The 20,154-nt window shown below is 26.6% G+C and overlaps 1 protein-coding gene across 1 annotated transcript; it reads left to right on the forward strand.

Annotated features, from left to right (window-relative positions):
• Nucleotides 1-13,221: 13,221 nt before the first annotated feature.
• On the forward strand, nt 13,222-19,016 carry LOC110664098 (probable transcription factor PosF21). The gene is made up of 5 exons (XM_058148489.1): nt 13,222-13,584; nt 13,958-14,736; nt 15,336-15,468; nt 15,669-15,753; nt 18,360-19,016. Exons 2-5 carry the CDS (start codon nt 14,078-14,080, stop codon nt 18,725-18,727), a joined length of 1,245 nt encoding a protein of 414 aa, XP_058004472.1. The 5' UTR covers nt 13,222-13,584; nt 13,958-14,077; the 3' UTR covers nt 18,728-19,016.
• Nucleotides 19,017-20,154: the final 1,138 nt, after the last annotated feature.

A 20,154-nucleotide genomic window follows, 5' to 3' on the forward strand; every position in this document is an offset into this window, starting at 1 on the left:
TACTTTCTTATTTTTGTAAATAATATAAATCATGATGGTATTTTTATAAAATTTTATTTTAAATTATATTATAATAAAAATTTAATTAATTAAAATTTAAATATAAGTAGGACTAAAAATTTTAGATTTATATAAACTCTAAAATTATATAGACAATTAAATTTTAAATCTTAAGAATTTTAAATTTATATAAGTTGTAAAATTAAATTAAATAAGAAAAATATAATTATGAATATTATAAATAATGAAGGACAATTTAGACAAAACTAATATTTCCTCCTTTCTTCACACATTTATATATTATATAGATATAGAGATATCTATGTGTGATTACGATGTCTCATGTCATTGATTTAACACGCAAAGAATAATAAAAAAATTAATAACAAGTAGAAATATATAATTTCAAGAATAATTTTATTAATAAATTTATTCATAAAAATTTCATTAAAATAAAATAATTTTAGTAATAATAATTAACCATTAAAAATTAGAAATGTGTGCGAGAAGGAGAAAAAAATGATACAATAATAATATTATCTTAAAAAAAAGGGTAAAATTATAATTCTCCTATTTTTTACTTAGAAACCTGATTAAAGGCACAATTTAAAATAATATGAAAATCAAGGGTCAACCTATGGGGGGCAAAGACTTCTAGCTAGCCTAAAGCCCCCCAGCCCCGTAGTAGTAAGCCTAATTTATTTTTTAACTAACAGGCCTCTAAGGGCCCAATATCAATAAAACAAAAAAAAAACGATAAGTTAATAAATAAAACTTTTCGGAACGGGAGTTTTCACTTCACCACACGATAAAACATATAATATATATTGGGGAGGGAGCTCACCCTCCCACACATTCTCATATCATAAAAAATAAAATGGAGCTCACTCCTCATCCAGCGCAACAATATAATAATATTACATAATAATTTAATAAAATAAAATAATAAATAAAAACTTCTAACACAATAGAAAAATAAACAAAAAAAAAAAAACACAACAACAAAGGTAAACAGAAGCAGAAAAAAAAAATAAAAAAAAAAAAAATAAAAAAAAAAAAAAAAAAAAATAGAGAGAGAGAGCCTTCGAGAAAGAAAAAAATATCAATTTTTTAATAATCTCTATAACTATCTAAAAAAAAAATGCACTGTAGAGTAATTTGGAGCACATCATCAATCATCATCAATCATAACATATAGTTGATCTCTCATCCCTCCTCTCTTAAATCCAAGAACTCAACTCTGACTTCTAATAAATTTAATCGAGCCAAAAAACAAAAAACCAAATCGAGAAGAACTCAAAGAACTACCCCCTCGGATCGGTCCAAGAAAGAAACCGTGACTACCATCCGCCCTATCCCCATCCCACACAATCACACACACACACACGCACGACGCCGCCGCGCCCCAAATTAAACACAACAACATCATGGCACTTTAACATTATCAATGCAATCATAAATCCTTAAGTTTAGTTTAATAACATAAATATAATAATATATGTATATGTATGGCAATATATATATATAAATAATATAAAAATTAAAATTATTATTTTTATTTTACTTGACGACTTAATCTTTGTGGGGTGGGGCGGGGGGAGAAAAAATCACACAGCTCACCGATAATTTAAAGCGAAAAATAGCACTAAGTCAATACAAATCCCTACTCCACAACAAAACATACCAAAACTCAAAACACACTACAAATCAACAATACATCAATCTAAATCCACATCCCATCAAATCTCTCTCCCCATCAAATCGCTCATCATCAACATCCCAAAAATTCAATTTCATTTTTATTATTGATCATTTTTTAAAAAAAAAACAAAAAAAAAAAATCTATAAAAAAAAAACTAAAAATCTAAAAAATTCTAAATATTTTAAAGATTTACTAAGCTAATTTTTTAAAAGCTTATATTTTTTCTAATTTTAATTTTTTTAAATTTAAATAAATTTTTTAAAAAAAACACAAAGTTTATTTTAGAGGCCAGAACGTAACTAAAACGGGCTCGACGCCAGGACTTTGGGCAAAGGGGGGTCTCCAACTTGAGACTTTCCCATTTTGTCCTTTTCGGTTTTTTCGGACAATTCAGAATATCATTTTTCCATGATCAAGGAACGAATCGCGAATCGAGGATACTTAAATTCTTATTACATAAATTTTTTTTTTTTTTTTACATTTTTTAAATTTAAAATTTTAAAATCAAAAAAAAAACCGAAAAAAAAAAAAACCACTAAAAAAAAAATTTAAAAAAAAAATCGCGAAACTTCGCTCGAACGGAAGCTCGCTCGCGATCTCGGTTTCGTGGAATTCCTCGAAAAAATGAAAAATGGGCTAAAGTAAAAAAAAAGTAAAGTCTTACAAAAAAAAAAAAAAAAAACAAAAAAGCTGATGAATTCGTGAGATCTTTTTAGATGATTTTAGACAGATTCGCTTTAGATGATTTAGACGTGCACGTAGGCGGATTTTTAATTTTAGTAGAGAAGCCGACGGACCAGGAGGAGACGGGCGCGCAGGGAGGAGATCGGCGCGCGCGCTGGGCCGTGGGCGCGAGGTGGGAGGAGCCTGGGTGGGGGTGGGGGGGTGTGGGGTGGAGGGGGAGGGAGGAGGGAGAGGAGGGAGAGAGGAGAGAGAAGAGAGAGAGAGAGGGGGAGAAAAGAGAAGAAAAAGAAGAAGAAGAAGGTCCCCAATGGTCGGTCCGTCCCCGTCCGGTTCGATCGCCGACTGTTCGATTAAAATTAAAATTTTAAATTTTTTTATCCGCCGAAAAAAAAAAGTCCAAAAAAAAAAAAAAAAAAAAATAAAAAAAAAAAAATACCAAATATGTTTTTTTTTTTTTTTTGCCACGTGTCTTTAAATTAATTTTTAAAAATCATCAAAGTTTATTTTTAAAAAAAAAACCGATTTTTCAAAAAAAAAAAATCTCAAAAATTTCTTGTTTTTAAATAAATTATTTGAAAGAAATGAATTAAATTAATTACTATAAAATTATGTTTAATTTTTATTTTTTTAAAATAAAATTTTAAATTAAAAAATTGAATTTTTTTATTCTAAATATAAAAAATAATAAAAAAGAATTTAATTATTCTAATGAAATTTTAGTTTTGGAATAAAAGGTAAATAATATTATTATTTATTAATATAAATTAAAATTAAAAGATAACTTATTAAATTGAGGGAATATGTTAATCGAAACTTAATCTATAGGCGCCTATCTTTACTATCTTTAAACAATATATAAAAGTTTTAAGATCAAAATATCAATAAGTTACTCTATAGTTTAAGTGATTTTTAAATAGTATTATGTGATTTAAGTTTTATTAAATTAATATTATTTGATTAGGTTTGTTAATAAAAATTTTAAATACTTTAATATCTCTAATAGTTGTTGTTGTAATGTTTTTTTTTTTCTTTTGCCTTTTATTTTAATAATTATATTAAATTATGACATGTTTAATCCAATGTTAACTTAGTAATATTTGAGTCATCTTTAAATTATGAAGTCTCGATTTCGAATTCTAGATATCCCTAATAGTTGTTATTGTAATATATATATTTTTTACCCTTTATATTAATAACTACATTAAGTTATGAGATTTTTAACTAAGGTTAGATTAGTGATACAGTAATCGTCTCTAGAACTATAAAGTCTCGAGTTTAAATCCTAGATATCTCTAATAATTGTTGCAATAATATTATTTTTTTACTTTTTATATCAATAACTACGTTACATTATGAGATTTTTAACCAAGGTTAGCTCAATGATATTGTAATCATCTCTAAAATTATAAAGTCTAGAGTTTGAATCCTAGTTATCCCTAATAGTTGTTGCAATAATACTCTTTTTTTGTACTTTCTATATCAATAACTACATTAAATTATGAGATTTTTAACCAAGGTTAGCATAGTGAAATTGTAATCATCTTTAAAATTAGGAAGTCTCGAGTTTGAATTCTATATATCTCTAATAGTTGTTGCCATAATACTATATTTTTTTTTTAGCTTCCATATGAATAACTATTAAATTATGAGGATGTTTAATCAATATTTGCTTGGTGATATTAGAGTCGTTTCTAAAACTATGAAATTTCATGTTTAAATCCTAAATATCACTAATAATTACTGGGGTAATAATATTTTTTTTCCCCTTCTATATCAATAAGAATTAAATTATGAGGATGTTTAACCAATGTTAGTTTAGTAATATTAGAGTTGTTTCTAAAGTAATGAAGTCTCAAATTTGAATCCTAAATATTCTTAATAGTTGTTGCCATAATACTTTTTTTTTTTCCTTTTATATCAGTAACTATTATATCATGAAGATGTTTAACCAATGTTAGCTTAGTTACATTGAAGTCGTGGAGTTCGAATCTAGATATTCTAATACTTATTGCTGTAATACTATTTATTTTTACCTTTTATATCAACGACTATTAAATTATGGTTTAACAATATTAGAGTTGACTCTATAATTACGAAGTTTTGAGTTCTAGTAGGAGTCAATTGTTGCAAAAGAATTTAACGATACATATTAATTTATCAAAATCTAAAATTACATTATTATACATGAAAATAATTCAAATCACAAGAATTTTTTTTAATACTTTCTCATAAGTTTTAAGTGATATGAATTAGTGTCTTAATTTAATGGTATAGGTGAGCAGAGTTGATTATATTACCAACTATTAAATATATCTTTTTAAAATAATAATAATCTAAGGATTTGTTTGTTCCAAAGAAAATATTTTTTTATAAAATATTTTTTTTCATTTTTAAATATTTGAAGCATTTAAAAAAAAAGGTTAATGAAAAATATTTTCTTAATCAAAAGAAAAAATAAGTCATTTTTAAAGAGAATAATTTCATTTTTTTAGAAAGAAAAACATTTTATATTTTCTAAATTTTGATAATCTTATTAAAATATAAAATCATTTATATACATGAAATAAACATATACAGTTTAACATTATAATAAAATAATGAAAAATATTTTCATGAGAAAATATACTTTTATCAAAATATTTTTCATATATAAATTATTTTTCATGAAATGAATGAAACATAAATACAATTATCATTAATTAACTATATCACTTTTGTATATATAAAAAATTCCTTAAAAAAAAAAGAGCATCGTAAAAATTAAAATCCTTACTAATATTTAGGGCTGAACATTTGATTCAAATCAGATTGAATTGAACCAAATCATCAAAATAGAATTACCATATTGTAAAAATTAAATCAAATCAAAATGCATAAAAAATCAAATCAAACCGTACTAATTTGGTTTAGTTCGATTCGAACCGATTGGTTTTGAGCGTTGATGGGTCTTTAATTTATATTTGATTTTAAGTTATTTGCTCTGATTTTTACCTTAATTTAAACTTAATAACCATTAGTCAATATAGTTAAACAATATATATATATTAATAAAATAATTTAGTTCGGTTTAATAATTTTTTTATCTTCAAAATCAAATCAAATCAAAATAATTGAAATTGTAAAAATTTTTAGCTGACAAGACGGTAAATGAACTGGTTCGCAAGTCTTAATGAGTTAAATACTACTAAACTTAAAATCGGCTCATTTAATAAGAATCGAATTGAAACATAGCTCATTTTTTAAATGAGTCTAAAAATCGAATTGAAACTTAGCTATTTTTTAAATGAATCAAACTTAATCGAGATTTTATTAAGCTGAGTCTCGAATAGCTCGCCATTCATTTACAGCACTACAATTCTGCAGGAGTAGCTACTTGTTTGCACCTTGTTTATAAAAAGTGACAAGTCGTGTTTTTAAACGACAAATCAGCTGTGAACAAGCCCTTCACCTAACCACAAGCCATCTACTGAAAAGTTTGTCACTAACATCCGCAGTTGCATGTGAACTTGTTATTGGTGGTCGGAAGTTTTTGGAGGCATTTGAGATGTTAATGTTGGTGAAGTTGCGTTTGAAGTCCACGCACTTTGCCAAAATCACCATCCCTCTTGTCATGAAGCTGTAGATCATCGATTGTTGCATCTATTCTGTCCAAAAAAATAAAAATAAAAATAAAAATTTCGAACCCTAGGTTTGTTTGGAGGGATGTTTTTAAGAAAGGTAAGATTTTGTATATTTTAAAACGGTAAAATATTTAATTTAGTTCTTATATTTATTTATTGAGAAAGTTTAATTTAATATATTTTTAATTATTTATTTAAATTAGTCTAGAAATTTTAATTTAAGTAAAGTTTAATTTAATATATTTTTAATTATTTGTTTAAATTAGTCTATAAATTTTAATTTAAGTTTAATTTAGTCCAAAACTTAAATTTTATGGTTTAAATTTCTAGATTTCTTGATCTAAATAAAAAATTAAAGAAGTTCAATTTCTTAATTTTAGGATTAAATTTCTTGATTTTTTTATTTAAGTTGAAAAATCAAGAAATAAATATTTTTTAATTTTTGAGTTAAATTGAGCTTAAATTAAAACTTCTTAGCTAAATTGGACAAAAAATTAAAAATAAGTTAAATTAAACTTATTCAATAAGTATAATTGAGATTTAAGTCATTTTAAAACCTCAAAAATTCAATTTTTAAATCATTAAATCGGTCTATTGATTCCATTACCTTACATTATTTTATTTTCAAAAACTTTCACACAATCTACCCAAACATATTATAAAAAAGAAGGGGGAGTAAGGATGGCAACGAGCAGAATATCCACGAAAATCATTATCTTCAAATTTGATTAATATTCTCAAAATTTGAACCTGCTCCAAACCCGATTAAAATTTATTTTTAATTATCCAAAACTATCACAAACCCTATTATTATTACCCAAAAAACCGAACTCATTTAATTTTATATATTTTAATTAATAATCTATATAAAAAATTATTTTAATTAATAATTTATATTAAAAAAATTTAATAATTTCATAAAATATTTAAAAATTCCATTTTATATAAAATAAAATATATAAAAATTTATAAATATTATTATAAAATATATAGTTTATATTTAATTAAGTATTTATATAAACAGATTGGGTTATGGATACCGAATATGTAAAACTCGAATCCGACTCTAATTCGTTACAGATATTATTTTTTAAATATGAGCATGTCATAAACCCGATTATATACTATCTAAATTCATCCTATTAGGGTTTAATCGGATCATACACCCACAAAAATTTGATCTGTTGCCATCTTTAGGGCTTTGAAGGTTCTTGGGAGTCCTAAACCAAACCAAAGAATTGTACCGAATCGACAGAAATCATACCAAATTGAAATTATTTTGATACATTGATTCAGTTCTGGTTTTTCACTAAGAATCAAATTAGAACAGAACTGTGAACCAATAATTGTATTACATTAAATTACCTTATAATTATTAACTATAAATGCATTACTATATATATGTGTACGTGTGTGTGTTAATTCACAATTATATTTGTATCTTATAGTTAAATATTACATAATTAATAAATAATTAAAATGTATATTATATAATATACTTATAATATTATATTATATAATATACTTTATTCTAAATCATATACACACTTTATAGTTAAATATTATATAATTTAGAAATAGCTAAAAGATATATTATGTATTAATAATCCGATTCAAAACTTAAATGTTAATTCAAGTATAACTTTTTAAGGAAAATTATATAAAATTATTTTAAAAATTAAGAAATATATCAAAAAAAAAATGATAACTGTATCAAATCGAAACTAAAACAATAAAGAATCAAATTGAAACCGTATCAAAATTTCAATTCAATTTTAGTTTCTAAATAAATCCTGAGTCGAACCTAAACTGCACACCCAAACTGTCCCTAACTATCCATATGGAGAAGGAGCTTTTAGCATTGTAGAGAAGAGGTAATAAAATAAATCAATTATTGTGGAAAAAGAGAGCAGTTTCCTTTTCGCTCAGATGGGAGGCAAAGTAGCGTGGTATGGATTTGTTTGTAGGGTTAGCAGAGTATTGAAACGTTGGCACTGTTCAGTCATGAACAAAGAGATGAGGAAGAGCTAAAAGAGTAAATAATTTTAGGGCATTATGGTAATTTCATGTAGATAGATTTATATAAAATGATAAATTAATGAGTAATTTATATATAAATAATTATTTATTTATTTTAAAAATAATTATTTATTCTTTTAAATTTACTAAATACTTTTACTTATTTATAAATCATTTCATGTAGATATTGCATATATAAAATCTCATTATAATATAATATCTCTAAAAGAGAATGACTGTGAGAAAATATTTATTTTATTGTTAAAATTTATTAAATTTAACTTTAAATTAATTTTAATTTTTTTAAATAAAATATTTAAAAAAGTATTCTTAATAATAATTTTAATAGTAATATTAAATAGACTCTAATTTATTATGAAAGTTTTATATAGAGTGAATGAGAATATATATATATATATATTTTGGTAGGAGGGATAAGAAATTGGAATTTTTGACTTGTAAAATTCTAATGGAACCTCAGAAGGAGGCACATGCCACATGGACAACTATTACTCTAAGGTCAATAGTAAGCAAGGAACTACACCACTCATCATCTCTTTTCTTACATAACTAATTACAAATTCTCAATTGATGACCTGGAAGTTGCTTGGATTGTGACTTTCTTTTATTTTTAATTAATTTTTTTTAATTTTATTTAAAGTTTCAAATAATACAATACTTTCAATTTGTATATTTTTAATAATAAATTTATCGACTTTATTGAAGAAGTGTAGTAAAGAATATAATATCTTGTCAAGAAAAGAATATAATAATATGAAAGTTAACTTAATAAAGATTAATTTTGCATTTTTAAATTACTTTCTATAAATAGAAAAAAACAAAATTTTAGATAAAATTGATAAAAATATGATTAAACTTGTAACGGCTTAAAACACAATTATATCTTTATATTTATTGGGAAAATATAATTTAATTTATTTATAACTTTTTATTTAATATTGTTCAGAAATTTTAATTTAAGTTTAATTTAATTAAAATTAAGAAATAAAAAAGATTAAACTTTTTAATTTTTTGACTTAAATAAAAAAATTTAATCTCAAAATTGAGAAATTAGACTTTTTAATTTTTTATTTAAAATAAAAAATTAAAAATAAACTAAATTAAATTTATTCAATAAGTATATGGATTAAATTAAACATTTTGCCACTTATGTAACATATATACGTGTGATTATGATGTCTCATGTCATTGATTTAACACGCAAAGAATAATAAAAAAATTAATAACAAGTAGAAATATATAAAAATTTCATTAAAATAAAATAATTTTATTAATAATAATTAAACATTAAAAATTAGAAATGTGTGCGAGAGGGAGAAAAAAAAAAGAAGTGATAAAATAGTAATTTTATTTTAAAAAGATTGGTAAAATTACAATTCTTTTATTTTTACTTAGAAACCTGATTAGAGGCACAATTTAAAATAATATGAAAATTAATGTTTTTTTTAAATAAATTATTTGAAAGAAATGAATTAAATTGATTATTATAAAGTCATGTTTAATTTTTATTTTTTTTAAGATGAATTTTTTCATTCTAAATATGAGAATTAATAAAAAAGAATTCGATTATTTTTATAAAATTTTAGTTTTTAAATATGAGGTAAATGATACTATTATTTATTAATACAAATTAAAATTGAAAGATAAAAAAAAAAACAACTCATTAAATTGAGGAAATATGAATGAAATTAATTCAAATTTAGCTTATCAATCTTTACTATCTTTAAATAACATATAAAAGTTTTAAGATCAAAATACAAAAAAGCTACTCTATAGTTTAAGTGATTTTTAAATAGCATTATGTGATTTAAGTTTTGTTAAATTAATATTATATGATTAGGTTTGTTAATAAAAAAAATTAAATACTTTAATATCCCTAATATTTGTTTTTTTTCCCCTTCCATATCAGTAACTATATTAAATGATGATATGTTTAATCCAATGCTAACTTAGTAATATTAAATTATAAAGTCTTGAGTTTGAATCCTAAATATCCCTAATAGTTGTTGTTGTACTATATATATATATATATTTTTTGCCTTCTAAATCAATAACTATATTAAATTATGAGATGTTTAACCAAGGTTAGCTTAATGATATTTTAATCGTCTCTATAACTATAAAGTCTTTAGTTCGAATCCTAAATACTCCTAATAGTTGTTGTCGTAATACTTTTTTTTTTTTTTGCCTTTTATATCAATAACTATATTAAATTATGAGATTTTTAACCAAGGTTAGCTTAATGATATTGTAATCGTCTCTAGAATTATAAAGTCTCAAGTTTAAATTTTAGATATCCTTAATAGTTGTTGCCGTAATACTAATGATGCTGTTCTCTTCTCCTCCAGATTATGGATATTGGATATTGGGATTGGATCTGCAAGGAAGAAGAGTATCGAGTGGATTAATGATCACCGCTCCAATGGCTAAGTCAGTAATGGGAACTAGACGATAGGTTGGATGGTAAAAACTAGTTAGTATGCATACCTGATTGCTTGATATAGTCTCCTACTAGGATTATGAGTTCTATAGTTGAGTAGTGTTAGGAGTCTACTCAATTGAGCCCTTATCCAAATGGAATTTTGATCAAGGTGGATATCTCAGGATTCTTATCTTCAAAAGTGATCCTGAGTATCGCTGGCATAGTTGGGCGAGTAACTTTCTTCTTCGAGAGTGTTCGGGTATGAGGATTACCCATTACTCGGTTACCCGTTACTCGGCTCTTATTATTATTTTAGTTATTGTAATATCAACTTTTTTTTTTTGCCTTCCATATCAATAACTATTAAATTCTAAGGATGTTTAACCAATATTTGCTTAGTGATATTGTAATTGTTTCTAAAACTATGAAATCTCGAGTCTGAATCCTAAATATCCCTAATAGTTATTGGGGTAATACTATTTTTTTTTCCTTCTGTATCAATAACTATTAAATTATGAGAATGTTTGACCAATGTTAGTTTAGTGATATTAGAGTTGTTTTGAAAGTTATGAAGTCTTGAGTTCGAATCTTAGATGTCCCTACTAGTTGTTGCTGTAATACTATTTTTTTTGCCTTCTATATCAATAACTGTATTAAATTATGAGATGTTTAACCAAGGTTAACTTAGTAATATTGTAATTGTCTCTAGACTTATGAAGTCTCGAGTTTGAATCCTAGATATCCCTAATAGTTGTTGCCACTCCTTTTTTTTGGCCTTATGTATCAATAGCTATTAAATTATGAGGATGTTTATTTACTTAGTAATATTATAGTTATTTTTAAAACTATAAACTCTTGAGTCCAAATTCTAAATATCCCTAATAGTTGTTGGGTAATACAATTTTTTTTTTCCTTCTATATCAATAACTATTAAATTATGAGGATGTTTAAACAATGTTAGTTTAATGATATTAGAGTTATTTCTAAATTTATGAAGTCTCGAGTTCAAATCCTAAATATCCCTAATAGTTGTTGCCCTAATACCTTTTTTCCCCTTCTATGTCAATAACTATTAAATTATGAAGATGTTTAACCAATGCTAGCTTAGTTACATTGAAGTTGTGGAGTTCAAATATGGATATCTTGAATAGTTATTGCTGTAATACTATTTTTTTTTACCTTTTATATCAACGACTATTAAATTATGAGGATGTTTAATAAGTGCTAGCTAATAATATTAAAGTTATCTCTATAGTTATGAAGTTTCGAGTTCTAGTAGGAGCCAATTGTTCCAAAAGAATTTAACAATACATACTAATTTATCAAAATCTAAAATTACATTATTATACATCAAAATAATTCAAATCACAAGAATTTTTGTTTTTTATACTTTATCATAAGTTTTAAGTAATATTAATTAGTGGTGAGAAAAGTTGACTATGTTACCAACTATTGAATATATCTTTTTAAAATAATAATAATATAAGGCTTTATTTGTTTCATAAAAAATATTTTCTTAGAATATATTTTGTTACATTTTTTAATATTTGGAGTATTCAGAAAAAGAGTTAATAAAAATATTTTTTATCAAAAGAAAAATAAATAATTTTAAAACAAATAATTTCTTTATTTTTTCAAAAGAGAAATTTATTTTCTATTTCTCTTATTAAAATGTAAAAATATTTATATATACATAAAATAAATAAATACTGTCAGCTTAATATTGTAATAAAATAATAAAAAATATTTTCAAAAAAAAATATAATTTTAGAAAATATTTTTCATTAAAAACATCTTCCATATATAAGTTATTTTTTAACAAACAAATGAAGCCTAAATAAAATTATCATTAATTAACTATATCACTTTTTTATATATAAAAAAATTCTTTAAAAAAAAGAGCATCTTAAATTTAAAATCCTTACTAATATTTTGGCTGAACATTCGATTCAATTCAAATCAAACTGAACTGAATTAATTTGATTCTGTTTGAACTGATTAATTTTTAAGCTTTGATAAATTTTTTTAATTTATACTTGATTTTTAAATTACATGATTTGATTTTGACTTTGATTTGAACCTAATAACCCTTAACCAATGAAATTAATAATTTATATATATATATATATATATATATATATATATATAAATTATTTATAAAAATAAAAAAATTTAAAAATTAATAAAATAATTCGATTTGATTCAATTTAATTGATTTTTTTTTTCAAAAACTTAACCCATTGTGATTTTAGAAAATTTTCAAAATTTGATTTTCTATCTTAATTTTAAATTTGATTATTATATAAAATTTTCTATAATCTCTCAATTTTTTTTATTTAAATGTGAGATATGGGATAATTCAAAAGTTGTTAGTCATTAATTAGTTTCCTACATTTACTAGACACAACAAATTTAATTTTAAGAATAAATAGTAATTTTTCTTTCAAAAAAAAAAAGAATAAATTGTAATTCCATTAATAATTAGAAAAAATAATTAATTCCCTTCCTTGATCTTGCTCTCGCTCGCTCATTGTCCAAAACTGCAAATGAGCGCGTAATCCGGTTTTTTTCCTGTACACTAACTTCCACCCTACTTATCTAAACTCCTTGCTTCTGAGATATTGTATAGTGCCACGTAAGACTAGACAAGACAATTATATTCTACAAGTACAGCATAAAAAAAGCAGCACAGAACAAAGAGAAGTAGACAATTAATCCCATACAGTCATGGGTCCAAAAATAGGAAAGAAAACCCATCATGTACACGCCTATTTCTCCAAGAAGCTTCTCTCTCTCTCTCTCTCTCTCTCTCTCTCTTGCTCTGAGTCTGAACTCTTGGTTTACAGGATATATATTATATATATAAAGAAGGAAGGCGAGGTGGTGATGGATGAGCATGTGATTTTATGAATTGGATTCGCTTTCTGTGTAAAAAGCTGAGGATTCTCTTTGTCTTCTCACTTGGGTTTGTTTCCCATTTTTAATAATTTCATGGGAAAGGAAGATCTAAAACCATTCTAAGACAGAATTCGTGTCTGATTTTCCTGGAAAAGTTCCCTGATTTTGCTGCAACATTTCTGTTTCTCGCATCCCCAGAAGCTAAATTTGTTCTTTTGGTCTGTCTTTCTCTCTGGGTATCTGATTTTTAGTGTTTATTTTGTGTAAATGAAATAATGTTTGTTTGTAATCTCTCTGTCTAGCTGTTTGTGTAATTTGTTCTGTTTGTTTCAAGCTCGTTTGCTAATTAGATCTCCATTTTGACTGGGGTTTATTTGTTTGTTGGGTGATCTGTCTTTGTTCTGTGATTGCTTTTTGTGTATCGCAATTGTTCTAAAGATTTTGTGAGATTTGTAATTGTTAATCTCTTGCCTTGGAGTATTATCTCTGTATTCTAGGCTTTTCTTAGCAGTTTGTGTTTTCTTGTATTTGTTGTCTGTAGCTTCAAATATAATCTTTAATCTTTAGAGCTTATAATTTCTGTGCCCCTAGGGTTTCCTTTGCACTCCGGGTGTTAGGATTTTGGGTGGTGCATACCTTAATATCACGACCTGTTGGTGTTCCCCTTCTGGTCTTTGCCAAATCTGTTTTAGACGCTGTATACTTCTGTAGATGGATAAGGACAAAGCCCCAGATCATAGCAGTGGTTTACCACCGCCGTCGGGTCGTTTCTCAGGTTTTTCACCATCTGGAAGTTCTTTTACTGTGAAACCTGAGCCATCATCGTCTTCATTTCCTCCCATGGCTCCAGCTACTAGTTCAGACCCTAGTCATTTTGGTCATGGATCAGATTCTAGCAGCTTTAGTCATGACATTAGCCGTATGCCTGATAACCCACCTAAGAATTTGGGCCACCGACGTGCTCATTCAGAGATTCTCACTCTTCCTGATGATATTAGCTTTGGTAGTGATCTTGGCGTAGTAGGTGGTGCAGATGGGCCCTCTTTCTCTGATGAGAATGAGGAGGATTTGTTATCAATGTACCTTGATATGGATAAGTTAAATTCATCCTGTGCCACATCTACTGTTCAATTGGGGGAGTCATCAACTCCAGCATCAGGATCGGTAGTACCACCAGATGTCAGTGCTGGCCCTAGTGAAAGGCCAAGAGTTAGGCACCAACACAGCCAGTCAATGGATGGATCGACTACTATCAAGCCGGAGATGCTCATATCAGGTGCAGAGGAGGTGTCTCCAGCTGATTCTAAGAAAGCCATGTCTGCTGCAAAGCTTGCTGAACTTGCTCTTATTGATCCTAAACGTGCAAAAAGGTATCATGTGTTATTTATTTGTATTTAGTCTGTCTTTAAGGTGTATTTTGTTATATTGAGATTGCTTTGGCTAATTGTAGTAGAAGCTTTTTTAAAATAAGTTAATGCTTTGAAAACCTTTTGTTTGTTTTGGGACTCTTCTAGTAATTTGTCTCAAAACAGTAGTTTTATGAAGTGTTGAATTGAATTGTATTCATTTACTATAATGTGTTTGTTATAAATAACACGGAACCTTTGAGCTTTAGCTTAGCAATGGTACTGGAGTTGTCTCTAGGATTATGAGGTCTTGAGTTTGATTTCTGGTCGGGGCCAAAAATAAATAACGGCATGGCTGGTTTATGAGGCACTTAGCTTAGGACTAGCAAGTAATAGAGACGGTTTTATACATAATTGATTCAACGTTTCTATCCTCAATTAGAGTTTTCTTTTAATCCTTGGTGCCTACTGCCTTGCCTTTGGCCACCATCATAAAGGATTTATCTTTCTCTTTACTCTCACTTACTATTTTTCCTTTCTTACAATAAAGGGACAAAAAATAATGCTATTTGTTTATGGGTTTTTTTATTGATGTCTTGTGTTCTTTCTGCGTCATATGATAGGATTTGGGCAAATAGACAATCAGCTGCAAGGTCAAAGGAAAGGAAAATGCGGTATATAGCTGAACTTGAACGGAAAGTGCAAACACTGCAAACAGAAGCAACATCGTTGTCTGCTCAATTGACTCTATTACAGGTAGGTTGCATTAGTTTAATACATGATATCTGCTTTTGACGTTATCATATTATGCATATTGTAGCCTATCTATCCTGTTTGTTGTGCACTTGTTGAATAAGGAAAATGTCTAATCAGAAAATATCCAGCTTTTACAATGACAACAATGGATGTGACATTTTCTTCTTGTTTGGTCTTGTTTTTGTTTTCCTGGTTATCAGAGGGATACAAATGGTCTGACTGTTGAAAATAGTGAACTCAAACTGCGGTTGCAAACAATGGAGCAGCAGGTCCACTTACAAGATGGTGAGGGTCTCCCATGAATATTTTTTTAGTGAAAAAGCCGATTTTAATTGTTTTGGTTCCTTACTAGTTAATTTATCAGTTTGTGAATTTTTTTTGGAGAGAAATACTAGAAGCAAAGCCATGTGAATTCGGTTCAATGATGTGCTATATTTTCTTTTGGATTTTCAAACGAGAGTTTGACAAGCTTCAAGCAATTTGGTAAAGAAAATAAATAAGTGAGTACTTGTATATGTATGCCTTGCATGCTATCAAGTTGAAACATTTCTGTGGTTTTACTCCTCACTGTTATTTCCCCTTTTCTTTTCTTTCTTTTGTCTTTTTTGGAGTCAACCCTTATTGAAGTCTCAGCCAGTGGCACTGTTATTTGGGTCTATTATGTACTATGACTTTCTTGTCAATATTTCTTTTTCAAAATTTGGGTTCTTATTAAGGTATTGCTATTTTGTAATATATATATATATATATATATATATATATATATATATATATATATGATAATTAAATAAAATTGCTGGACCACTTTCAGGAAGTTATGGTTTTGATAGGAACTTCATTTCTCTTTTTTATTCTTTTCTGCAAATGGAGTGGCATTTTAATTTTTTCTCTTCCTAATGCATTTGAACAATATCTTGTTTGCCAAAATGTTGCCAAGTAAATGATTCTCTTGCCCTCAACACTCAGTAGGAAAGTATGCTATTGATGCCAGAACATGCATAAATTAGATGTTTGAAAATTAATTATGATGCCAGGAAAATAATTTATTATTCTCATTCTCTGAGTCCTTTAGGTTATATCATTATTCGTCATTATATCTGATTATTAATAGGCTCTTTTGATCATTTGACTCTTTGATAATTAAAGTTGAGGCATTTATGACCTGTATCCTTGTCCATTTGCGATATTGAGTTTTTTGCTTTCTTAGTCTGCAACACTAAATACATTAGAACTACTGTTGAATATGCACACTGGGGTTGTGTTTATGGCTTCTTTGTAGATAAGGAAGGTGAAGATAATTTTCCCTTTTGTCTAGTTGGCAGGTTTGTGGCCAATTATTTAGTTTTCTTGGAAACAAAAGGTGCAGGAGCTGGTTTTGAGGCGTGAGAGTAGATACCATAAATTTTATAAAATGATATATTTATTTTTTTAATATATATATAATATAGTTTATATTCCATAAATATTAAGAAGATAGTTACTCATTTATAAAAAAAATATATATATATATTTTTTTAATTTCATGTATTACTTATAATGTTGAAAATAAAAAATATTTAAAATTTGAATGTTTTTAATATTTTTATATAAAATTGAAAATTACTATTAAGTTATATGTAAATGTAACCTAATGAATGTTGAAAGTTTGGTTAATTGAAAGTAAAAAGATAGTTGATTAAGCTTATTTTATTTATTTATATTAATAGTTTTAATATTTAATTAATATTTGTTTTTTTTTTTTTTAGCGACTCACTAGTTGAACTAGTGATCTATTGACTTGGCCCCTCAGCCGGGTCAAGCTCCGGACCATGTTTGGTAACTATGCTATTTTATGTGATACACTGAAGATGTGGCATATCTTAGCATTCCAATTTTTTCATGTGGCTTTTTATGAATTTGAGATAGTATAATGCATGTCCTTTAGGTTATATCATTATTCGTCATTATATCTGATTATTAATAGGCTCTTTTGATCATTTGACTCTTTGATAATTAAAGTTGAGGCATTTATGACCTGTATCCTTGTCCATTTGTGATATTGAGTTTTTTGCTTTCTTAGTCTGCAACACTAAATACATTAGAACTGCTGTTGAATATGCACACTGGGGTTGTGTTTATGGCTTCTTTGTAGATAAGGAAGGTGAAGATAATTTTCCCTTTTGTCTAGTTGGCAGGTTTGTGGCCAATTATTTAGTTTTCTTGGAAACAAAAGGTGTAGGAGCTGGTTTTGAGGCGTGAGAGTAGATACCATAAATTTTATAAAATGATATATTTATTTTTTTTAATATATATATAATATAGTTAATATTCCATAAATATTAAGAAGATAGTTACTCATTTATAAAAAAAAAATATATATATTTTTTTTAATTTCATGTATTACTTATAATGTTGAAAATAAAAAATATTTAATAATAATATTTAAAATTTGAATATTTTTAATATTTTTATATAAAATTGAAAATTACTATTAAGTTAAATGTAAATGTAACCTAATGAATGTTGAAAGTTTGGTTAATTGAAAATAAAAAGATAGTTGATTAAGCTTATTTTATTTATTTATATTAATAGTTTTAATATTTAATTAATATTTGTTTTTTTTTTTTTTAGCGACTCACTAGTTGAACTAGTGATCTATTGACTTGGCCCCTCAGCCGGGTCAAGCTCCGGACCATGTTTGGTAACTATGCTATTTTATGTGATACACTGAAGATGTGGCATATCTTAGCATTCCAATTTTTTCATGTGGCTTTTTATGAATTTGAAATAGTATAATGCATGTCCAGGATAGATAAGTCTGTAAATGCTTCTTGTTTTGTGCATTAGTGTATATTCCGTAACTTTCTGCTTATATTACCTGTTATAATGATGTTATTTTGTTTTTCTTATAGCATTAAATGATGCATTGAAAGAAGAAATTCAGCATCTGAAGGTATTGACTGGTCAAGCTATGCCAAATGGTGGACCCATGATGAACTTTGCATCTTTTGGAGGGGGCCAGCAGTTCTATCCCAACAAGCATGCCATGCATACTCTTTTGACCACGCAGCAGTTTCAGCAGCTCCAAATTCATTCGCAGAAACAGCAGCATCAATTCCAGCAGCATCAACTGCTTCAGCTTCAGCAGCAACAATTGCAGCAGCAGCAGCAAGAACAACAGCAGCAGCCAGTTGGAGATTTGAAAATGAGGGGAACAATGCCTTCTCCAAACCAGAAAGATAATGCATCAGATATTAACCCTCCTGCAACAAATGACTGAGAAGTGATTTTGGCCATTGTGCAGCCATCTTGTGCAAGGGACTCCTCTTGTGTAAAATTGTAGTTGCGGTATGTTGTCAGATAGGATATCTGGAGTCTGACTCTCCAAAACTCTTATTTTATTGATTTTTTTACTCAGTCTGTTTAGGTGCATTTGAATTCTATTTGTTTTAGGCAGTTCTATATTCTAAGTTTAGTTAGAGGCATTGTTATATGATATATTCAGATGATATAGTTTATGTAGCATCTTTGATGTGATCTTATATAATCTTTGACGGGATTTGTTCGAATTGGAAGTTGTAGTTTCCTATCCCTGCTTCACTCTCCAAGTACTTGTTTTTGTTTGATCGATGATGGGTATTGTTCATGTTCTGATGGGTGCTCCTCTTAGTTGAGAAGTGGATTTTGCCCTTATAAGAAGACGTTGTTTTCAGGCTTGTAGTTGCAATGCCAATGGGTTGCTTGCTGTGTGAAACTTCGATGTGAGTGTAATTATCAAATATGATTTTATGAATGAACTTTTAGTATTCTATATCATGCACATGATTCGTAAAACATTGTCAAATTACTTTTGGCAATTTCAAGGGGGGAGATGAACTTATTTGGATATCGAAGTATGTAAATGCCATTTCTTCCTATTTGTTACCATGTCTTCTCCCATTTGCCTGTGGAGAACTCTGCAAGATAGGATTTATTTATATGTGGCAGCTTAATTCAACATTGTTTTAGCCTCTCAAATTGTAATCTTTTCAACATGTATACGCTGGTATTGATGAGTTGAGTTGTGAAGAACGAAGAGTCCTGGATTTTGTTTAGTTTATGAAATAGCATTGATAATATAAAATTATGTACGTATATCATAGATATTTCACGTTATTCAATCATTTCTCAAATTAATTCAAAAATTTTAAATTTATGTAATTCAATAAACTTTTCTATTGAAATTTAATAGAAAATTTGATTGCATTACCCTCTAATAATAAATGTAATGTAGGCTGTGCATAGTTCCGTAAGGTTTCAAACTAAATTAAAGAACGGTATATTTAAATTAAAGAATCAATTTTATATATATTTTTCTTCTTATTATATATATATATATATTTAAATAAATTTAATAATTAATATACTCAAATATATGTTAGCCTATAATATACTTTTTAAGTCTTAATTATATATGTATCTTTTAATTAAAAACAATAATTAAAAAATATGTAGAAGATAATATAATATCCTTATTAAAGACATAAAATATATTTTTAATATTAATATTATTATTTTAATATTAATACTATTATTTTTACTGTCATTTTAATGTTAGAGACTTGCTATTGTTTAAATGAACAAAAGAATGCTATAATTTGACTTGTAAAAATAAAGCAAAATTGAAATTAAAATAGAGCAAAAACTAAAATTAGAATCACAATGAAA

This window comes from Hevea brasiliensis, chromosome 6 (assembly GCF_030052815.1).
Source record: "Hevea brasiliensis isolate MT/VB/25A 57/8 chromosome 6, ASM3005281v1, whole genome shotgun sequence".
Lineage (NCBI taxonomy): Eukaryota > Viridiplantae > Streptophyta > Magnoliopsida > Malpighiales > Euphorbiaceae > Hevea > Hevea brasiliensis.

What these genes read in the sequence shown, in the direction of transcription:
- LOC110664098 (XM_058148489.1), top strand. Translation starts at nt 14,078, where the DNA reads ATGGATAAGGACAAAGCCCCAGATCATAGCAGTGGTTTACCACCGCCG. An exon ending in GATCCTAAACGTGCAAAAAG is followed by an intron (nt 14,737 to 15,335) that starts GTATCATGTGTT and finishes GTCATATGATAG; the next exon opens with GATTTGGGCAAATAGACAAT. An exon ending in GCAGGTCCACTTACAAGATG is followed by an intron (nt 15,754 to 18,359) that starts GTGAGGGTCTCC and finishes TTTTTCTTATAG; the next exon opens with CATTAAATGATGCATTGAAA.